The 15,968-nt window shown below is 50.8% G+C and overlaps 2 protein-coding genes across 2 annotated transcripts; both read left to right on the forward strand.

Annotated features, from left to right (window-relative positions):
- The first annotated feature begins 481 nt into the window (after positions 1-481).
- Positions 482-3,632, forward strand: LOC101674976 (C-C motif chemokine 14). The gene is made up of 3 exons (XM_004747143.3): positions 482-740; positions 2,499-2,613; positions 3,059-3,632. Exons 1-3 carry the CDS (start codon positions 542-544, stop codon positions 3,159-3,161), a joined length of 417 nt encoding a protein of 138 aa, XP_004747200.1. The 5' UTR covers positions 482-541; the 3' UTR covers positions 3,162-3,632.
- Positions 3,633-3,846: 214 nt separating this feature from the next.
- Positions 3,847-9,106, forward strand: CCL16 (C-C motif chemokine ligand 16). The gene is made up of 3 exons (XM_004747142.3): positions 3,847-5,407; positions 8,203-8,323; positions 8,742-9,106. The coding sequence occupies exons 1-3, from the start codon at positions 5,335-5,337 to the stop codon at positions 8,872-8,874; spliced, it is 327 nt and encodes a 108-aa protein (XP_004747199.1). The 5' UTR covers positions 3,847-5,334; the 3' UTR covers positions 8,875-9,106.
- The last annotated feature ends 6,862 nt before the right edge of the window (positions 9,107-15,968 follow it).

A 15,968-nucleotide genomic window follows, 5' to 3' on the forward strand; every position in this document is an offset into this window, starting at 1 on the left:
TAGCTGTTATATAATGTTTGTTAATTATCTACCGAGCATCGTGGCGCTTCTTCACCCCAGGGTATGGTGAGAGGGCGGTGAGAAGGCTGGGAGCTGGAGGTTCTGCTTAAGTGATTAAGTGAGGGGTTCCTAGCCCAGATTAGTAAGACCAGACTTGGGAGATTCCAGGCCTCATCCTGGTATCCCAAATCCTCTCTGATCTCTAGATAAAGAGATCCTGAATCTCCCCACATGGCCTCATTCCAGGCCCAGAACTGGAATTGGATGCAAGTGACCTCCCAGCCTTGAGATCTTGGACAAAGTACACAACAGTACCCCCAGGCCCTGTGCTGTGGCCTCCACCAAAAGAAGAGCTTATACCAAAGGAGTTAAATTTATTCCCACTAGGGATGGAAGGCAATCTCCTCCCTGAAATCTTGGCTCTCCAGGCTTCCCTTGCTCCACCCTCAACAACTTGCAGGATATGAATTTGCTGAGGCATCGCTACTCCCTACTTCCTTTGTCATCTTAGTTCTGTCACTTTAAAAAATATTTTGCCTTGATGATCATTCCTCAACACCTCCTCAGCCCAGAAGCCTCCAAAGTCCCTACCAGGTCAGCTCTCCCCCTGCAGCAGCTCCCTGACAAGAGGATAAAGGTCTCCCCCGCCAGGAGGATGAAAGTCTCCATGGCAGCCATCTCCCTCTTCCTCATCCTCCTCATCACCTGCGCTCTGGGGAGAAAGCCTGAACAGTCCTCACGTGAGTGCAACACCTCGTCTTCCTTCCAACCTGGTCCCCCCGGGGAAAGAAGTAGGAGTAAGGTTGCTGGGGATATAAGGAGGAGGGGTTCTAGAAGGAGGTCTGGGGTCTTCTGAAACTGGTTTCATCCTCACCTTCCAGGACCAGCCCCCCTTCCCTCCAAGGCCATGGAGGGAGCCTGTCTCACTACTCCTTCAGTCCATCTCTCTGCCATGAAGTAAAAGGGGCCCACCCCATTTGGGGGACATTATCCCCAGGGAGATAGAGGAGGATTTGGGGGAGACCCTTAAGGCCACTTGTCTGCCTGCCTCTTGAGATGGGGTCCACCTGGTTCCAGAGTCAGCCCCACCCCACGAGAGCAGCCTCAGTTAGGTGTGGGCTTAGGGGAACCATAACAGTGGGGGTCACGCCTCGGCCCCCCTTTCCCCAGCTTATTACTTGGGATGAGCTGCCTTCATACACAACCAAAACTATGCCTCACCCTTCAATTTTACCTCGTCTCGTTTTCAGAAACTGGGAGGAAACAGAGGAGGTTATGGAGATAAATCTGGTCTAACGTTAATGGGAATCCGGGCAGTTTGATCTGCCTCTCTGAGAAGGCATGTGGAGCTTCGAGGGATAGGGTGGGAGTGGCCTCAGGGACCAGCGGACCCCTTATCGCATTCTTCGGGGAGGGAGGATGCTCACTGGGTGAAAAGACAGGCCTTGCCCTCCCACCCACACATGCGGCCGTCCCTGGTGACCGCGATGCCACTGCTCGGACACTCCAGTCCTGTCCAGGCTGGTCACATAACGCGCACATCCCCATCACTCCACTCCATGATCACGGTGCCACCTTTTCTCCAGGGCCCTCGGTCGGGAATGCCCTTCCTGCTTATCTCCATCAGTCAAGCTTGACTGAATGTATGATCGCCCCCCTCCCGCACCTCCTAGAAGAGCCATGAAATTCCAGAATCAGAAAATGACTGGAAAGTTCATCTAATCCAGAGACGTTTAACATTTTTTAGACAGTGGAACATTTCTTCAAGCGAAATCTTACTCAGAAATTTAGTATGTAAAACAGCCAAAAGAGCCAAAAGGGATACGATCCCCAAAACTTTACTCTTAAATGCATCAGTATCTCTGAAACAGACCCCAAAGCCCCCAGACCCTCAGGGAGTAAAAACCCCTCGGTGTAGAAACCACCAATCCAGTCCAACAGCCTCGTTGACAGATGAGGAAACTAACCGGGGAATAAAGTTGCCATTGGCACAAAGCCAGCAAAGGCGAGGGGAGGCTGGGACCTGAGTGTCTTGACTCCCTGTCCTTGGACCTTCGTGTCAGCTTCCTTCCCTCTTTGCAGGTCAGAGGTCCAGTGGGAACCCAGGCAGAAGGGGCAGATTGGAAGGGCTGGGTCTGCACTCCCAGCTGGCATGTGTCCCTGTCCCCCATGGGGATTTCCTCCAAATATTCCTCCTGTGCGGAGCATCTGGGCAAGTCTGCCCCACGGGAGTGGTGTGTGGTCACTGCGAAGATTTGGGTTTTGCTAATCTTCAGTCTGGAATGGAAGGTCGCCAGCCAGTCTTTCGAGGAGCGGTTGAAGAGCAGGAAGGAAGGTGGTTGCTGAGGCAGGAGGAGGGAAAGAGGAACGAATCTGCACAATCCCATGTCCGAGTTCAGCAGGGCCACCTCCTCTTCCCTTCCCTCTTCCACCCTGTGTTGTGCCCAAGCAGCTGGCAGGTCTGGCCTCTGACAACGAGCCCCTTGCTTTCTCCTCAGGAGGGCCTTACCACCCAGCCGAGTGCTGCGTCAGCTACATTGCCCAGGCAATCCCACGTCACCGGATCACAGATTATTATGAGACCAGCAGCCAGTGCTCCAAGCCTGGAGTTGTGTAAGTAGAACCCCCACACCCCACTGGGAGACAGGGAGCCTGCAAGGTGGGGGAGGGGGAGGGAGGACGCAGAATGGAGATTCCCCAGATCGCCTCTCAGGGGCAGCAGCAGGCAGCGGAGGGGCAAGCTGGGGGCCTTCTGGCCTGGCTGAGCCTGCAGGGAGCCAGGAGGAAGCAGACCCCACGGATGGGGAGGCAGCAGGGGTGGGGAAGGGAAGGCAGGAGGGCACTTCTAGGGGCAGGGGGAGCACGGAGACTTGGTGGGTCTGGGGGCCCCGAGGGCTAGAGAGCAGGTCTCAGAGAGGAGACTGGCCTTGAGCTGCCTCTAGCAAAGGAAGAAGCAACAGCCTAGGGGGGTGAGGTGTTTTCTAGGGAGGGCAAAACAGCTTTCACTTCCCAGCTGCTGGATGCCCCATCGGCAACACTTCTCCCTTTTGTTTCACAGCTTCATCACCAAAAAGGGCCATTCCGTATGTGCCAACCCCAGGCACGACTGGGTCCAGGACTACATCAAGGACCTGGAGGAGAAACGAGTGACCCAGAAGTAGTGGAGGAGGGCACAGCTGGCCATCTTAAAGAGAAGAGGCCATGGCCCCCTTCCCAGCCCCAACTCCCAGCCCCAGCCGCCTCTCCGGAACTGCCTTGCCATGAATTGAAGACCTTGAATTCACACCCTCCCTGCCCTTGCTCAATTCTATGGAATCTCTTCCTTGGAGCCCAGCCAGGGTGGCACCCTCGGCATCAGGTTTCCCTCTGCAGAAGTGAGGTCTGCCCTGAATGCAAAAAACAGGTCAGGCCTGTGATGGGGGTGGTGGGAAGCTGAGGCCACCTTTACACAAATTATCATGATGGTAACAAATATCATGGTCTTAGCCCTTTCTATCCACCTGTCTGCTAAGTAGCCTATGTGTATTATCTTATATAATATGTATATTATCTTACATAAGCTACATAAGTGTAAAGCTAAGAGCTATCACTTGATTTTTCTGGTAAGTCTTCATAAAGCCTTCTTCATAGCAGCCAATCTTCAAATTCCTTCATTTTGTCCTGCTCCCAAGGCCCTTGTTCCCAGCCATCTGGGGTAAGAATGATTTGGGGACATATGTTAATCCAACTCTTCCCCTCCACTTACATACATCAGGTTGTACTGTACTGTTAGGGCCATTTTTGTGTCCTCCACAAGGCCTAACAGAAAGCCTGGCCTATAGCAGGTGCTCAGGAAATGGATGGGGACGGGAAGAGATGGGGCAGGAATCAAGAGGAGGCTGTGCTCCATGAATAACACCCAGCTGCCCCCAAAGTTTCTCATACCCATCTTCAGAATTCCAGGGGCCGCTCTGTGTACCCGGAGTATGAACATGCCCAGGGTGGGCACTGTGGCCATGCTTCCCTAGCCACCGGCCTTCCAAGACCAGGGCCAAGAGGAGGCTTGTATGCTAAAGGTACAACCAAGCTTCTCCAGACCTCCTTGCCTCCATAAACAGCACCCAAAGGAGTATCCCCCACACATACCCTCTCTACCCGCATAAAAAGCCACAGCTGCACCACCACTAACTGAACTTGAACCCAGCAGGACTAAATGCATTATACAAGTTTTCCCTATTTATGAGCAGTCGTGCGAAACAGGAAGCCCCATAAGGGTCTCAGTCCGGCCCTGCCTCCCTCTACTCTCATTTACTGAAACACTCCCCGCTCGGCCTCTACAGCTTGCAGTCCATCAACAACAAAAACTCCTGGATCTTCCATCTCTTCTCTGAATCTGCCTTCAACCCCAGGTATGGGGTCCTGAGGCAGTGTGAAGAGAGAAGATGCTGAGGGATAGGTCAGCCCTGGTTAAGGCCAGAGCTCAGAAGCTGGAAGTCGGGGACACAGAGGCAGGGTGTCAGGTGCAGGGTGTTGGAGCGCCCTCTGCTGGCCATCCCTGGTCACGGAGGAGGGATGGGTGAACCCTTATCGCAGGTAGGCAGGAGGGATGGCCAGCTAGACCTAAAACTGGTTCAGAGTCCAAGGTCCAAAGAGTTAAAAAAAAAAAAATCAACAAGCCAAACACGTCAGCAATAAACGAGGATCCAAGGATCAACACATTGTTTTTCTCTATGTATTAGTAACATAATCTGTAACAGGAACATGAGCTCCATCAGGTAGGTGTCCTTAGACTGGGAACGGGGGACATGGTTTTCGGAGGCCCAAACCCTACGCCTTGCTCCAGTCTGTGCACTCTCTAATCCTGCTTTATGGTCACCTTCCCAATGACGGATCTGGGGGGAACTGGGGTGGTTCCACCCTGCTCCCTCCCCCAAAATAAAGATGGGTGTCAAGTAAGGTGGAGAAATCACATGGATCCGATTTTCAGAACTGCCTGCCTCCCACCTGTGTGACCTGGGAGAATTTCTTTGACTTCTCCAAGCCTCAGGGGCCTCATTTTTAAAACAGAGAATCTCTGCTTCACTACTGCAAGGATTAAATAAAAGAAGGCATACACAGTGGCCGACACCCAGCACACACGAACTACACGCGCCCTTTCTCCAGTCCTCTCCTTCCACTGAACTTACATCTTACTAATTCAGCTGTGCCAGGTCCCACCCCGCTCTTTCAGCAAACACGGAGGGCGGCACCGCCTCTCTCCCGCAACCGGCTCTGAAGCAGTCAGAGTCCAGAGAGCCGTGAAGTCAGACTGGACGACCAGCCTTTCTCCCGAAGCTGAAGGGACCCCCTGAGAGGATGAAGGTCTCCGGGGCTGCCCTCTTTCTCCTCATCCTCATCCTCACCACTCCTGCTTTGCACGGCCAGTCAAGTGAGTCCACCTGTCCTTGGAGGGCAGCAATGAGAGAGGGACACAGAGCAGCAGGCAGTGAGGTGATGTCAAGAGACCTGTCAGGTCTCTGCCATCAGCCGCAGGGCCTCCCCCCTCCCACAGGCACACCTGCTGTTCACAAACTCTTCCCTTCACAAGCAGAGCTGGGCTGGGGTCCAGACCCCCGCTGGGGTCATCGCACAGTTTCAGGAAGCTGGGTCAAGGTCACGTCAGGGGTCCCAAGGATGGAGAACAGGAATGATCCTTTGGGGGAGCCAAGGAAGTAACCGAAGAGATAATAAATGTGAGCAAGGAAAGGAGAGCAAGACAGGTGGACGAGAAAAGCAGCAGATGCTCTGGGAGAGCGGCCGAAAGGTGTTGGGGAGGCGGCTGTGCCCAGCAGTGGGGACTCTGAACCTAGACACCCCTTCATTGCAGAGTCTGGCACAGATTTCTGGGACTATCATGGAAGCCAAAAGAAGGCCTAATGGGATGCCCAGGTGTGCAGTGCAAGGATTTCATGGCCTCTATCCATATTCCTCAGCCAGGTCTGGGGAATGCACATAAAGTCCATAGAAAAAGTCCACATAGAAGAGAGGAGAAGCCCATAGAAAAGAGGAAAAGAGGATGGGGTGGAAAGCTTTTGGCACCATGGGGGGCTTGGGACCTATGGAAAACAAGGTTTGTCTAGCCCACTTTCTACCCCTGACTCAACCACCATTTATGAAAGAGACCACATCCTACCTTCAAGTGCCCCGGCCCTTCTTTTCTCTCTGAGGCTACCCCGGGCACGTGGTCTGGCTGGACTCTGCCTGTATGAGCCCTCAGGGGAGCAAGGGTCACACACACCATGGAATCTGCTCACACACTCTCAAAATGCCCCTGAACTCTGTAAACTTTGCTTTGAGTACTGGGGTCATGGACATCACTATGAGCAGAGCTGCAACTGGTGGGTGGCAGGAGGCAACCATGCCCTTGGGGAAGGTTGAACAGACCACTGCAATGGGTTCAGTTTTTCAAAAAGAGAAAATGGGCCACCCAAAGCATGGATGGGCCAAATGGTACTCTCGCAATATTCCAGTCTTGGCCACCGGCTGGAAGCAAGGGGTCAGGCTGTAAAGGGTTTTGCACTCTGCGGTTTTGGGGGATGGGGGAGGTCTCTGCCTGCCATCCTCTGTGATATCCCGAACTGATGAGCAGCCAGAGCTCAAGGGAAACACAGTCCTCACAACCAACTGAGGCCAACATCCTGTCAGCATCAAAGAGAGGCGGGAAAGTGGCATTTCCAGGCAAGAAGAATGGTCATTCCTACCATCTGCTTTCAATTATAACAAACACTTGACAGACTTTCTATGTGCTATGCTCTGAATTAAGGGTTTTACCAGCATTTTCTCAACTAACCCTCACCCAGATCCTAGGATATAAGCATCTTTTTTACCCTCGTTTCATAGACGAGGAGACCTAGAGAGATAAAACCTACCCATGATCTAAACCATTGAGTCAAGATTGCTATTCAAGATGTCTGACCCGAAGCCTAAATTCGAACACTTTTCTTCCCGCCCTAACTTCTCTGGCTCATTGCTCGTCTTACCCTACTCTCCCGGACGTCAGCCCCTCTAATACCTCTGGATAGAGTCCACACTCCCCTCCCACAGCTTAGGCGTGTTGGTCACCCGCCACCCCAATTTTGTCTCTCTTTATTATTATTATTATTTATTTATTTATTTATTTATTTGAGAGAGAGAGCGTGAGTCAGGGTGGGGAAGGGCAGAAGGAAAGGGAGAAGCAGGCGCTCCACTGAGCAGGGAGCCTGACTGATGGGCTCCATCCAGGACCCCAGGATCATGACCTGAGCCAATGGCAGACACTTAACTGACTGAGCCACCCAGGTGCCCCAATTTCATCTCTTATGTCTTTCTTGTCACATTGCATTCCAGCCATCTGCAACTGCTCGGTGCTCCCAACACACACACAGTTTCCCCCACCTTTGGACCTTCATACACCATTCTTTCTTCCAGACCCCACAACCCCTTTGTCTGTCTCAGTCCTGCTCAGCCTTCAAGAATCGAGCCAGGCACCACATGCTATGGGACTTCTTCCGCAGCCACCCAGGCTGGGTTAGGTGTCCCTCATTCTGTTTCCAAAGCACCTTGTGCCAAATTCTGTTCTATCACAGACCATGTTCACTGTAGTATTTACCTCTTCACTTTCCCTTTTCACCCTGACTAGACTGGAAGATACTCAAGAGGTTGTGACTGTGGCTTCCTCATGCTTTTTGCCCCCCTGAGAGCTTGGCATATAATAGGAGCTCGATACATGTTTGCCAAACCAAGCCCTGGTCCACCAGCAAAGGTGAATAACCAAGGCATTTGCATTCAATGAAGCTCATCAGAGGCTGGAGGTTCTACATGTGTGTCCTCACCCTCCTTTTTTTTTTTAAAGATTTTATTTATTTATTTGACACTCAGAGATCACAAGTAGGCAGAGAGGCAAGCAGAGAGAGAGGAGGAAGCAGTATCTCCGCGGAGCAGAGAGTCCGACGCGGGGCTCGATCCCAGGACCCTGCGATCATGACCCAAGCAGAATGCAGAGGCTTTAACCTACTGAGCCACCCAGACGCCCCCTCCCCCCCCCCTTTTATCACTTTCTCTGTTACCCATCAAGCTATCATCAGCCCCTGCTAACAGATGGCTTTGCCATGGGAGGTGTGGAATGCCAGCGATGGGAGGTGAAGGCAGGCAACCACGGGCTCCCTTTACACATGCTTGGCTCAGCTTTCAATGTGATTCCCCCAGAAAGTCCTGCGTCGTTGAACAGTTCTCACACCTGCTGCCTGAAGCATCATGAGAAAGTAATGCCAAGGAAAATGGTGGTGGGATACAGAAGGGCCCTCAACTGCTACCTGCCGGCAATCATGTAAGCATTCCCCGCAGACACTTCCGTGGAGGGGAGAGGGGAACCCGGGGCGGGAAGGAGACGCACAGAGCCAGGAAGTCTCCATGAGAGAAGGAGCAGAGTCGTGATTCAGGACTCGGGCTTTGAATCTGTCTCAAACCCAGGCAGGCCTGGGTTGAATTCTTGACTTTGCCACTTAGAGCTGTGTGAGCAGATAAATGGCAGCCATCTTGGCTGAGCGGGGAACAGGCTGAAACAGGGATGATGAGGTCTAGAACCCAGACAGGGAGGCCTTCTGGGGGAACTCAGGTCGGGGAGGCCCGGGGAGGTCATGAAGAATAGGAGACGAGGCCCATGAGAGCTAGGAATGGGGGAGTGTGGATGGGACCCCCCCCCACCCCACTCCGTGACCACTGACCATCTACTTCTGCCTCCACAGCTTTGTCACCAAAAAGAACCGAGAGATCTGTGCCAACCCCCAAAACAAATGGGTCCAAGAGTACCTCAGGGATCCCAATATACCTTTGCTGCCTCCCAGGAACTTGGCCCAGGCTAGAAGTGTTAGGCCATAGGAAGGCCACAACGCCACAGCTCTCCACGACCATCAGGCTTCAGTGGGAGTCCAGGTTCTGTAAAGAAAGGAGCAGGCCTGTGAAAATGTGGCATCTGGGGTGGGGGGCTGGCATGTGGTCTGAATGAGAAGCTAATTAAATGTACTTTAAACATGTTCTCGGGGCGCCTGGGTGGCTCAGTGGGTTAAGCCGCTGCCTTCGGCTCAGGTCATGATCTCAGGGTCCTGGGATCGAGTCCCGCATCGGGCTCTCTGCTCGGCAGGGAGCCTGCTTTCTCCTCTCTCTCTCTCTGCCTGCCTCTCTGCCTACTTGTAATCTCTCTCTGTCAAATAAGTAAAAATAAAATCTTTAAAAAAAAATTATAAAAAAAAATAAATAAATAAACATGTTCTCAATCTCTGGAGGAAATGCCAAAGTTAAGGGAGACGGGGAGAAATGCATTCTTAATACACAGAAATACATATTTCACATCCTTCTAGTTCTTTCATCACCTCACCTCACGCCCCCCCCCCCCACACACACACACCAGCCGGCCCAGATAATTATGCTCAGCTTCCAACCATCCGGAAACTCTCTGGCCTCTGACTCATTAAAACCCACACAGAATTCTTGACTTTCCCTGTCCATCTTCGTCCCTTTATTAGATTTCTTCTTCTTTTCTTCTAAAACACAGCACTTTTTTTAAAAAAAAGCAGGTCAGAGTGGGAAACTTCACATTGTAATAGTTTCTGTCCTTGTCGCAGAGGTTTTGCTAGATCCCCCAATATGCGGATATGTGGTCTTCCCCAGGCAGGGCCAGACCGGAGACAGAAGTAGGGATCTCAGCTCCTGGCTGAGCCACTGGCATGTGTCACACTGAATGTCTCCAGGCCTTATTCAGGCTGCAGGACTTGTCAGGGGTTTCATTCCTTCTTGAGGACAAATAATGTTGCACTGTGTGTATGCACCACATCACCCCTTCCTCCATCAGTGGGTGTCTTGGTATCCATGCCCCTTTCCTTCACATTAGCCAGAGTTAGTGGATCTTGGTTTCTGTTATATGCGCCCCAAACATTTTAACTTGTATGGTTATCAATCTCCAGCCAGGGTTCAGAGACAGGTAAGGGTCTGAGGCTCTGACCTACATGCTTCCTGCCCTTGTCCCTCACAGGGAGCCTGTGTTAGAACCTCCTGGAAGCTCCTGCTCCTTGATCTAGGGATTTCTCTCCACCTTTTTTGCTGTTGGAGCTGAGGAGTTAACGGCTGAATATGAGTAAAAGCCTCCCTCTAGTAGCTCACAGCCCAGGGAGGCCAGAATCACTAACAAATACAACATAGTCAGGCCCAGGCCTTTGTTTCCAGAGGCCAACATGGACATGGAGGGGTGGCAGGGCTTAGCCTGACACAGGAGCCAAGACAAGTTCAACATGTACACCCCAAGGCAGCAGGAAGTTTCAAAGTCCTGAGCCAGCACCAGGGTCAAAGTCAGGGAACCAGAGTTCAAAGCCTAAATGACAGGATGGGGATGGGGTTGAAAACAGGAAGCACAGGCCAGGGCCAGGATCCTGACAAGCTGGAAAGGAAATGTTTATTCTCTCTCTCTTTCTCTCTCTCTCCCTCCCTCTGGGTCCATCAGAGTTCAGAGGTGAGATGTCAGTCTGAAAACCTAATTGAAAGTCTATATACAAAGTCAAAGTCCCATCCTAGCACATCATATAAAGCTTGCCAGAAACTCCTAACGGTTCAGCACTGGAAGTACTTTCCTTCAGAGCTTTCAATTGTTTTTAAAGAGGGCTGTTCCTAGTCTTTTCAAGGTACACGGATGCCTGGCTTTAAACACACACACACAAACACAAAGGACCCCCTCACTGGGGACACACAACGATCTGCCACCCCTGACCATCCTAAAGCAAAGACCTCACCCACATAAACCAACCAGCTCACATGACTGACAGCCTTATGGGATGGAGGTGGTTGATGGGGGCGGGGGGGCAGCGGAGGGGGGTGGAATGCCTGACCACATGTCCCCTCTCCGCGCATTCATTCACTGCCCCATGAGGATTTGGACCAGATGATGGATGTCCTAAGACCAGCTTCGGCGGGGTCAGTAAGACATATTATTTGGCTCCAGAGCGGCCTTTGAAAATAAGCTGGGTGAACACGCCTTCTCCCCACAAGAGGGGACATACGTTGATGTGCGTGTGTGAGTGACTTGTGGAGAGTCGTCAGCAGCCTGAACTAGGATTAGCAGGACAGGGTTGATGCAATGGTTTAAAAGCATTGGCTCCAAATCGAGAAAGGCAAAATCGAGGCTCAAATCCCAACTCTGCCATTTACTGCGAGACCTTGGGCAACTATGAAATCCTTCCAAGCCTCAGTTTTGACGTTTATAAAATAGGTCAAATAACAGGACCTACCTCCGGATGTGGAGAGGGTTAGGAGAATGCTTAGCACAGAGTATGTGCCCAGTAGATGAGCCTTATTATTCCATCATCTGACTTTCCTTTAAGACCATAGGATGTAGGACAGAAAGAAGCTTTCTCTCATTGTGAGGTAAGGCAACCACGGTTCAGAGAAGGAAGAGCAACTTGCCCAAGGCCTCACTATGAGACATCAGCAGACCTGGCATTAGAAATGGGGGCTATATCTTAAACAGAAGAAGCTTCTGGTCTACATGAGGCTGAGGACTGTGTGAGAATAGGGAAAACTAGATCCACCTCACAAAGAAAGCAATAGCTCAAGACCTGAGAGCCTCCTTTTCCATGATCTGGGACCCTGAGACCTTGACCTCTGTGTGGCTATCCTGTGATTGCTGCCAAGAAGTTTTGAGGAAACAACAGGCAGACGCAGGGAGGGATGGTGCATCTCTCCAGAGCCTGGCGTTTACCAGTGATGGCCTTTTCCTCTTTGAGTCAAGTTTCCTCGTCTGCAAAATGGAGCTGACCCCTTACAAAGCTGTTGTGACAATCCCCAGCTACAGGGTCTGGCACAAGCACTATAATAAAATGGAAAATGTTACTCTCTTAATAGCCAGAACAAGAACTCTTTTCATGGAGGAAACAACCTCTGGTAAGGAAATGTGTCAGTAACCCCAGTTTAGACAGGAAAGTCCCCCAGGACAGGACTACAGACTGGGGCCAAGACCAGGGGGAGGGGTGAACCAAGAGGAGGGACTGTGTTGCCTTTGAGAGCCAGAAAATGGTTGGGGAGAGCGGTTGGGGAAGTAGCTGGGGCCAGTGAACGCCCTGAAGCCCTCTTCCTCCCTGAAGCCCTCAAGAGTCCCATCAATTATGCAGCTCCCAGAATACCTGATGTGAATGATTTGGGGGGAAGTGAAAAGGGGGATCACTCTTTGGTGAGGTTCACATGGAAGTGAGACAGGGTCAGCGCCTCAGGGCAAGGAATTAGAGACTGAGAAATGTGAAGTCAGTCCTTGGAAAGTCACAGAAGTCTTGCAGAAATTTTGGATTGCCCCAGGCAGTAGAAGTGGGAGGGGGGTTGGGTAGTGAAAGGACTCCCGAGCAGTTCTCAAGATCCAGGGATGTGCCCAGGGTGGCTCCTTCAGACTGGGTGGTGAGGAAAGGCCTCACCAAGGAGGTGACATGCAACCTGATGGCTCAATGACGATCACATGAGGAATGAAGTTTTCCAAGCAGGGGGCACGGCCAGTGCAACGTACTGGGCAGGAACCAGCTGGGGGAGCGGGAGCAGTGCTGCTGGAGCATACAGCCAGGACAGCGGGATGAGCAACCAGGAAGGCGAGAGCAGGACAGGGTTCTTTGGGAGCCCAAGTAAGGGGAGTGTGATTTATATCAGGGGAGGGGAAAGCCATTAGGGATGGTGTTAAGCAGCCATAGAGCATCGCCTAATCCATCTGTTTAAAGAAACCTGGCCAGGGGTGCCTGGGTGGCTCAGTGGGTTAAAGCCTCTGCTTCTGGCTCAGGTCAGGATCCCAGGGTCCTGGGATCAAGCCCCACATCGGGCTCTCTGCTCAGCAGGAGGTCTGCTTCTCTTCCTCTCTCTCTCTCTCTGCCTGCCTCTCTGCCTACTTGTGATCTCTGTCTGTCAAATAAATAAATAAATAAATCTTTATAAAAAAAGAACCTGGCTGCTCTGCAGACATGGATTCCTGGAGACAAGGGAGACCCGTCTGGACAACCCTGCAGCGATCCAGGCCACAGATGATGGTGCCTGGGGCCAGGGAGGAAGTGGTGAAGGTAGACGAAAAGGAGCGGATTAGGGAAATGCTTAGGGGACAGAACAGAATAGAAATACTGAGAAAGATTTGGGCTTGAGCAAGTAGGGAGATGTTGGCACAAGTTCTAGAAATGGGGAAGTCGGGGGGGGCAAGCAAGTTAGGGAATGGAATCAGGATAGGGATATGACAATTTTGAAATTCTTGTTGGGCATCTATGTAGCCATCCTGGGCAGGGAGTTGGTTGTGAGTCTGGAATGCCAGAGAAAGCTCAAGCTGGAGATATAAAGCCATGGGACCAGACAGGGTCAGCTAGGAAGGTGATGAGCAGTGGGTTCTGGGGTCCCTTTAGAGATAGATCAGAGCAGGAGCCACACAGACATAAATAATAAATAAAATCTTTAAAAAAGTATTCAACCTCTCTGAGCTTTACTTTCCTGTTCTATAAAACAGAGACCAAAACAAATACCTACAATTGCAGGTTATTAGGAAAATCACACCGGTCACCATATGCCAAGTGCCCAGTCCTGTGCCTGGTTCATAGCAGAGTCAGCACTTAGGGCTCCCGTGTCAGAGAAAGAATGCAGCAGGTTCTCACTGGTAAGGGAAAGAGGACGGTTCTCAGTTCCCACATTGCCCCTTATAGCAGAGGAGTAGCTGGGGGAAAGGACTGAATCATAAAGGGCAGGATCAAAAACATTTGTGAGCATAGTTGCTTTCACCCTAAGCACACACTCAGAACCTCCCTCCCTCTTCCCCTTGTCTTCTTCCCAAACAGGAGCCTTCCCCACCAGACTCTGTAACATGGCGCTTCTCATCTGAACCACAGAACATAGCTGATCTGAGGGACTATTTTCTCATTTCTCCCAAGGGTGATGCATAGCTAGCCCCATCCTAGATGCAAAGGATTGAGAAGTGAATCCATTATATCTAGTGCATGTCTTTGAACTCAGTTTAAAAAGGCTGCCTTGGAGGCAAGGACCATCACTCTGAATTCACTGTTTGCACCTAGTAGGTTTCACTAAATGTCTATGCATGAAATTCACACAAATGCCTTGGGCTGGCTGGGCAGAAGGTGTGTTCCAGAGTCCATGTGAGGAGCCCTTTAGGCTGTGAGTCAGGGCATCAGGTCAGGAAGTGCCACCATGGAGATGGCATGTCAAGCTGGGCCCTGGAGGGTGAGGGTTTGTAGCCACTGCAAAACTGGTCTAATCTGACTTGATCTTGGGAAAATTAGTGGCCAGTGCCACCCAGTGGTTAAGAACCACAATGACTAGACCCTGTGATTCCTTAAAGGGCTCACATACATGGTCTGGTTCAAGAAGCAAGATCGGCTTGTGCATGATGCATAAACCCAGCTGCTGAGATGGCTCTTCCTGGTGCCCACACCTTCCCATCTCCCTGATTTCTCCCATTGTGCAGGGAGCGGAGGTTCTCGGGCCCCACGAATGCACAACAGATAAAGATCCTACTCTCACAGAGCTTACGTGTTTGTGGGGAGAGAGACCATACACAAATATTCACAACATCAGGCAGTGAAAAATTCTACAAAGAACAAAGCAGAGCAAAAGTAACAGCGAGGAGTGCAAATGGAAACTTTGTACTATTTGCTAGAAGCCACCAAGAAACCTAATTTAGTAAACTTGTCACCTTAGGTTCCGCTTCCAGCCGAGAGAACTGCACACCGAACACATCTAATAAATGGATACCATATTCTACAAATAAAAGCTATAAACTCCAGACAAAATGTTTAAAATTCAGTTGCGAGCGCAGGAGACTGTGCAGGTGTTGGAGGTTAAAAATTGGAGTTGGCAACAGGCGTGGAGTGGTTTGGGTTTGAGGTCTGGTGCAGGGCTCACCATGAAAACCTTTGCAGGAAAACCAAAGACCAAGCCATTGATCCCTTCAGGCCAGGGTCATATATCAAAGATTGTACAATTTGTCAGGAAGGCTTATACACAGAGGTCAGAAGCAACATATGGTTATCTTCCCCTCATTATAATACTAAATTCCTCAATAGTTTTTTGTTTAAATGTGGAGCCCAATGCAGGACTTGAACTTTCCACCCTGAGATCAAGACCTGAGCTAAAATCAAGAGTGGGGTACTTAACAGACTGAGCCACTCAAGCATCCCAGTTTGTTTGTTTGTTTGTTTGTTTGTTTGTTTTAATAAGGACCTGGAGGTTTGGAGAACTGGGGTCTGGCAAACCTGAAAAGCAATTTTATGCTGCTCCCTTGGGAACTCCATGTCTATCAGAAAAAAAGTCAGGGTTGTGCAGAGGGGACGGATGAACCAGACCTGACTGAGAGGCTCTGCTCTACTGCTCCCTAGCCTAGCATTTTTTAAATGGTGAAGTGGGTATTGGGGAGGAGGTAGAAATCCCCCTGGGTGTAGAGGACATTACATCCTTAGAGACTAACTCAGAGTACCAAACATGCCTGCATGGAAATGTGGAACAGACTGCTCACAGACTAATTCCCTGGCTAAGGAATTACTGCTGGAAAACAGCCTTCCAAGTTTTAGTCTCTGGACATTTTTGAGGTATTTTCCTATTTTTATCTCCTCTTCCCTTTCTTCATTCAGGCAGACCAGCCACACCACACGGCTCATCCATCCATCTCAGGGGAGACATGACGCAAGGCAGTGACTAAACTATGAGTCTCTTTGGCTCTGTGTTCTAAAAACCTAAGCAAGCCCTTTGCAGAAAGGATAAAAGAGAATTCACAGTGATCTTTTCTAATGTCTTCACCAGAGTTATTAAGGACTGTGGATTTCTTCCCAGCTGAAGAGAGTCCTGGTTTGGTCTGAAGGAATGGGCACCCCAGCAGCATGCCAGGAAGCAGGAAGACCCCAAGAGAAAGGGCTATGGGCAATGTCCAGGCAGGTGGACCACAGCAGTCCTGGGGAAGTTCTCCATGT

This window comes from Mustela putorius, unplaced genomic scaffold (genome assembly GCF_011764305.1).
Source record: "Mustela putorius furo isolate JIRA1106 unplaced genomic scaffold, ASM1176430v1.1 tig00003962_pilon_pilon_pilon, whole genome shotgun sequence".
Lineage (NCBI taxonomy): Eukaryota > Metazoa > Chordata > Mammalia > Carnivora > Mustelidae > Mustela > Mustela putorius.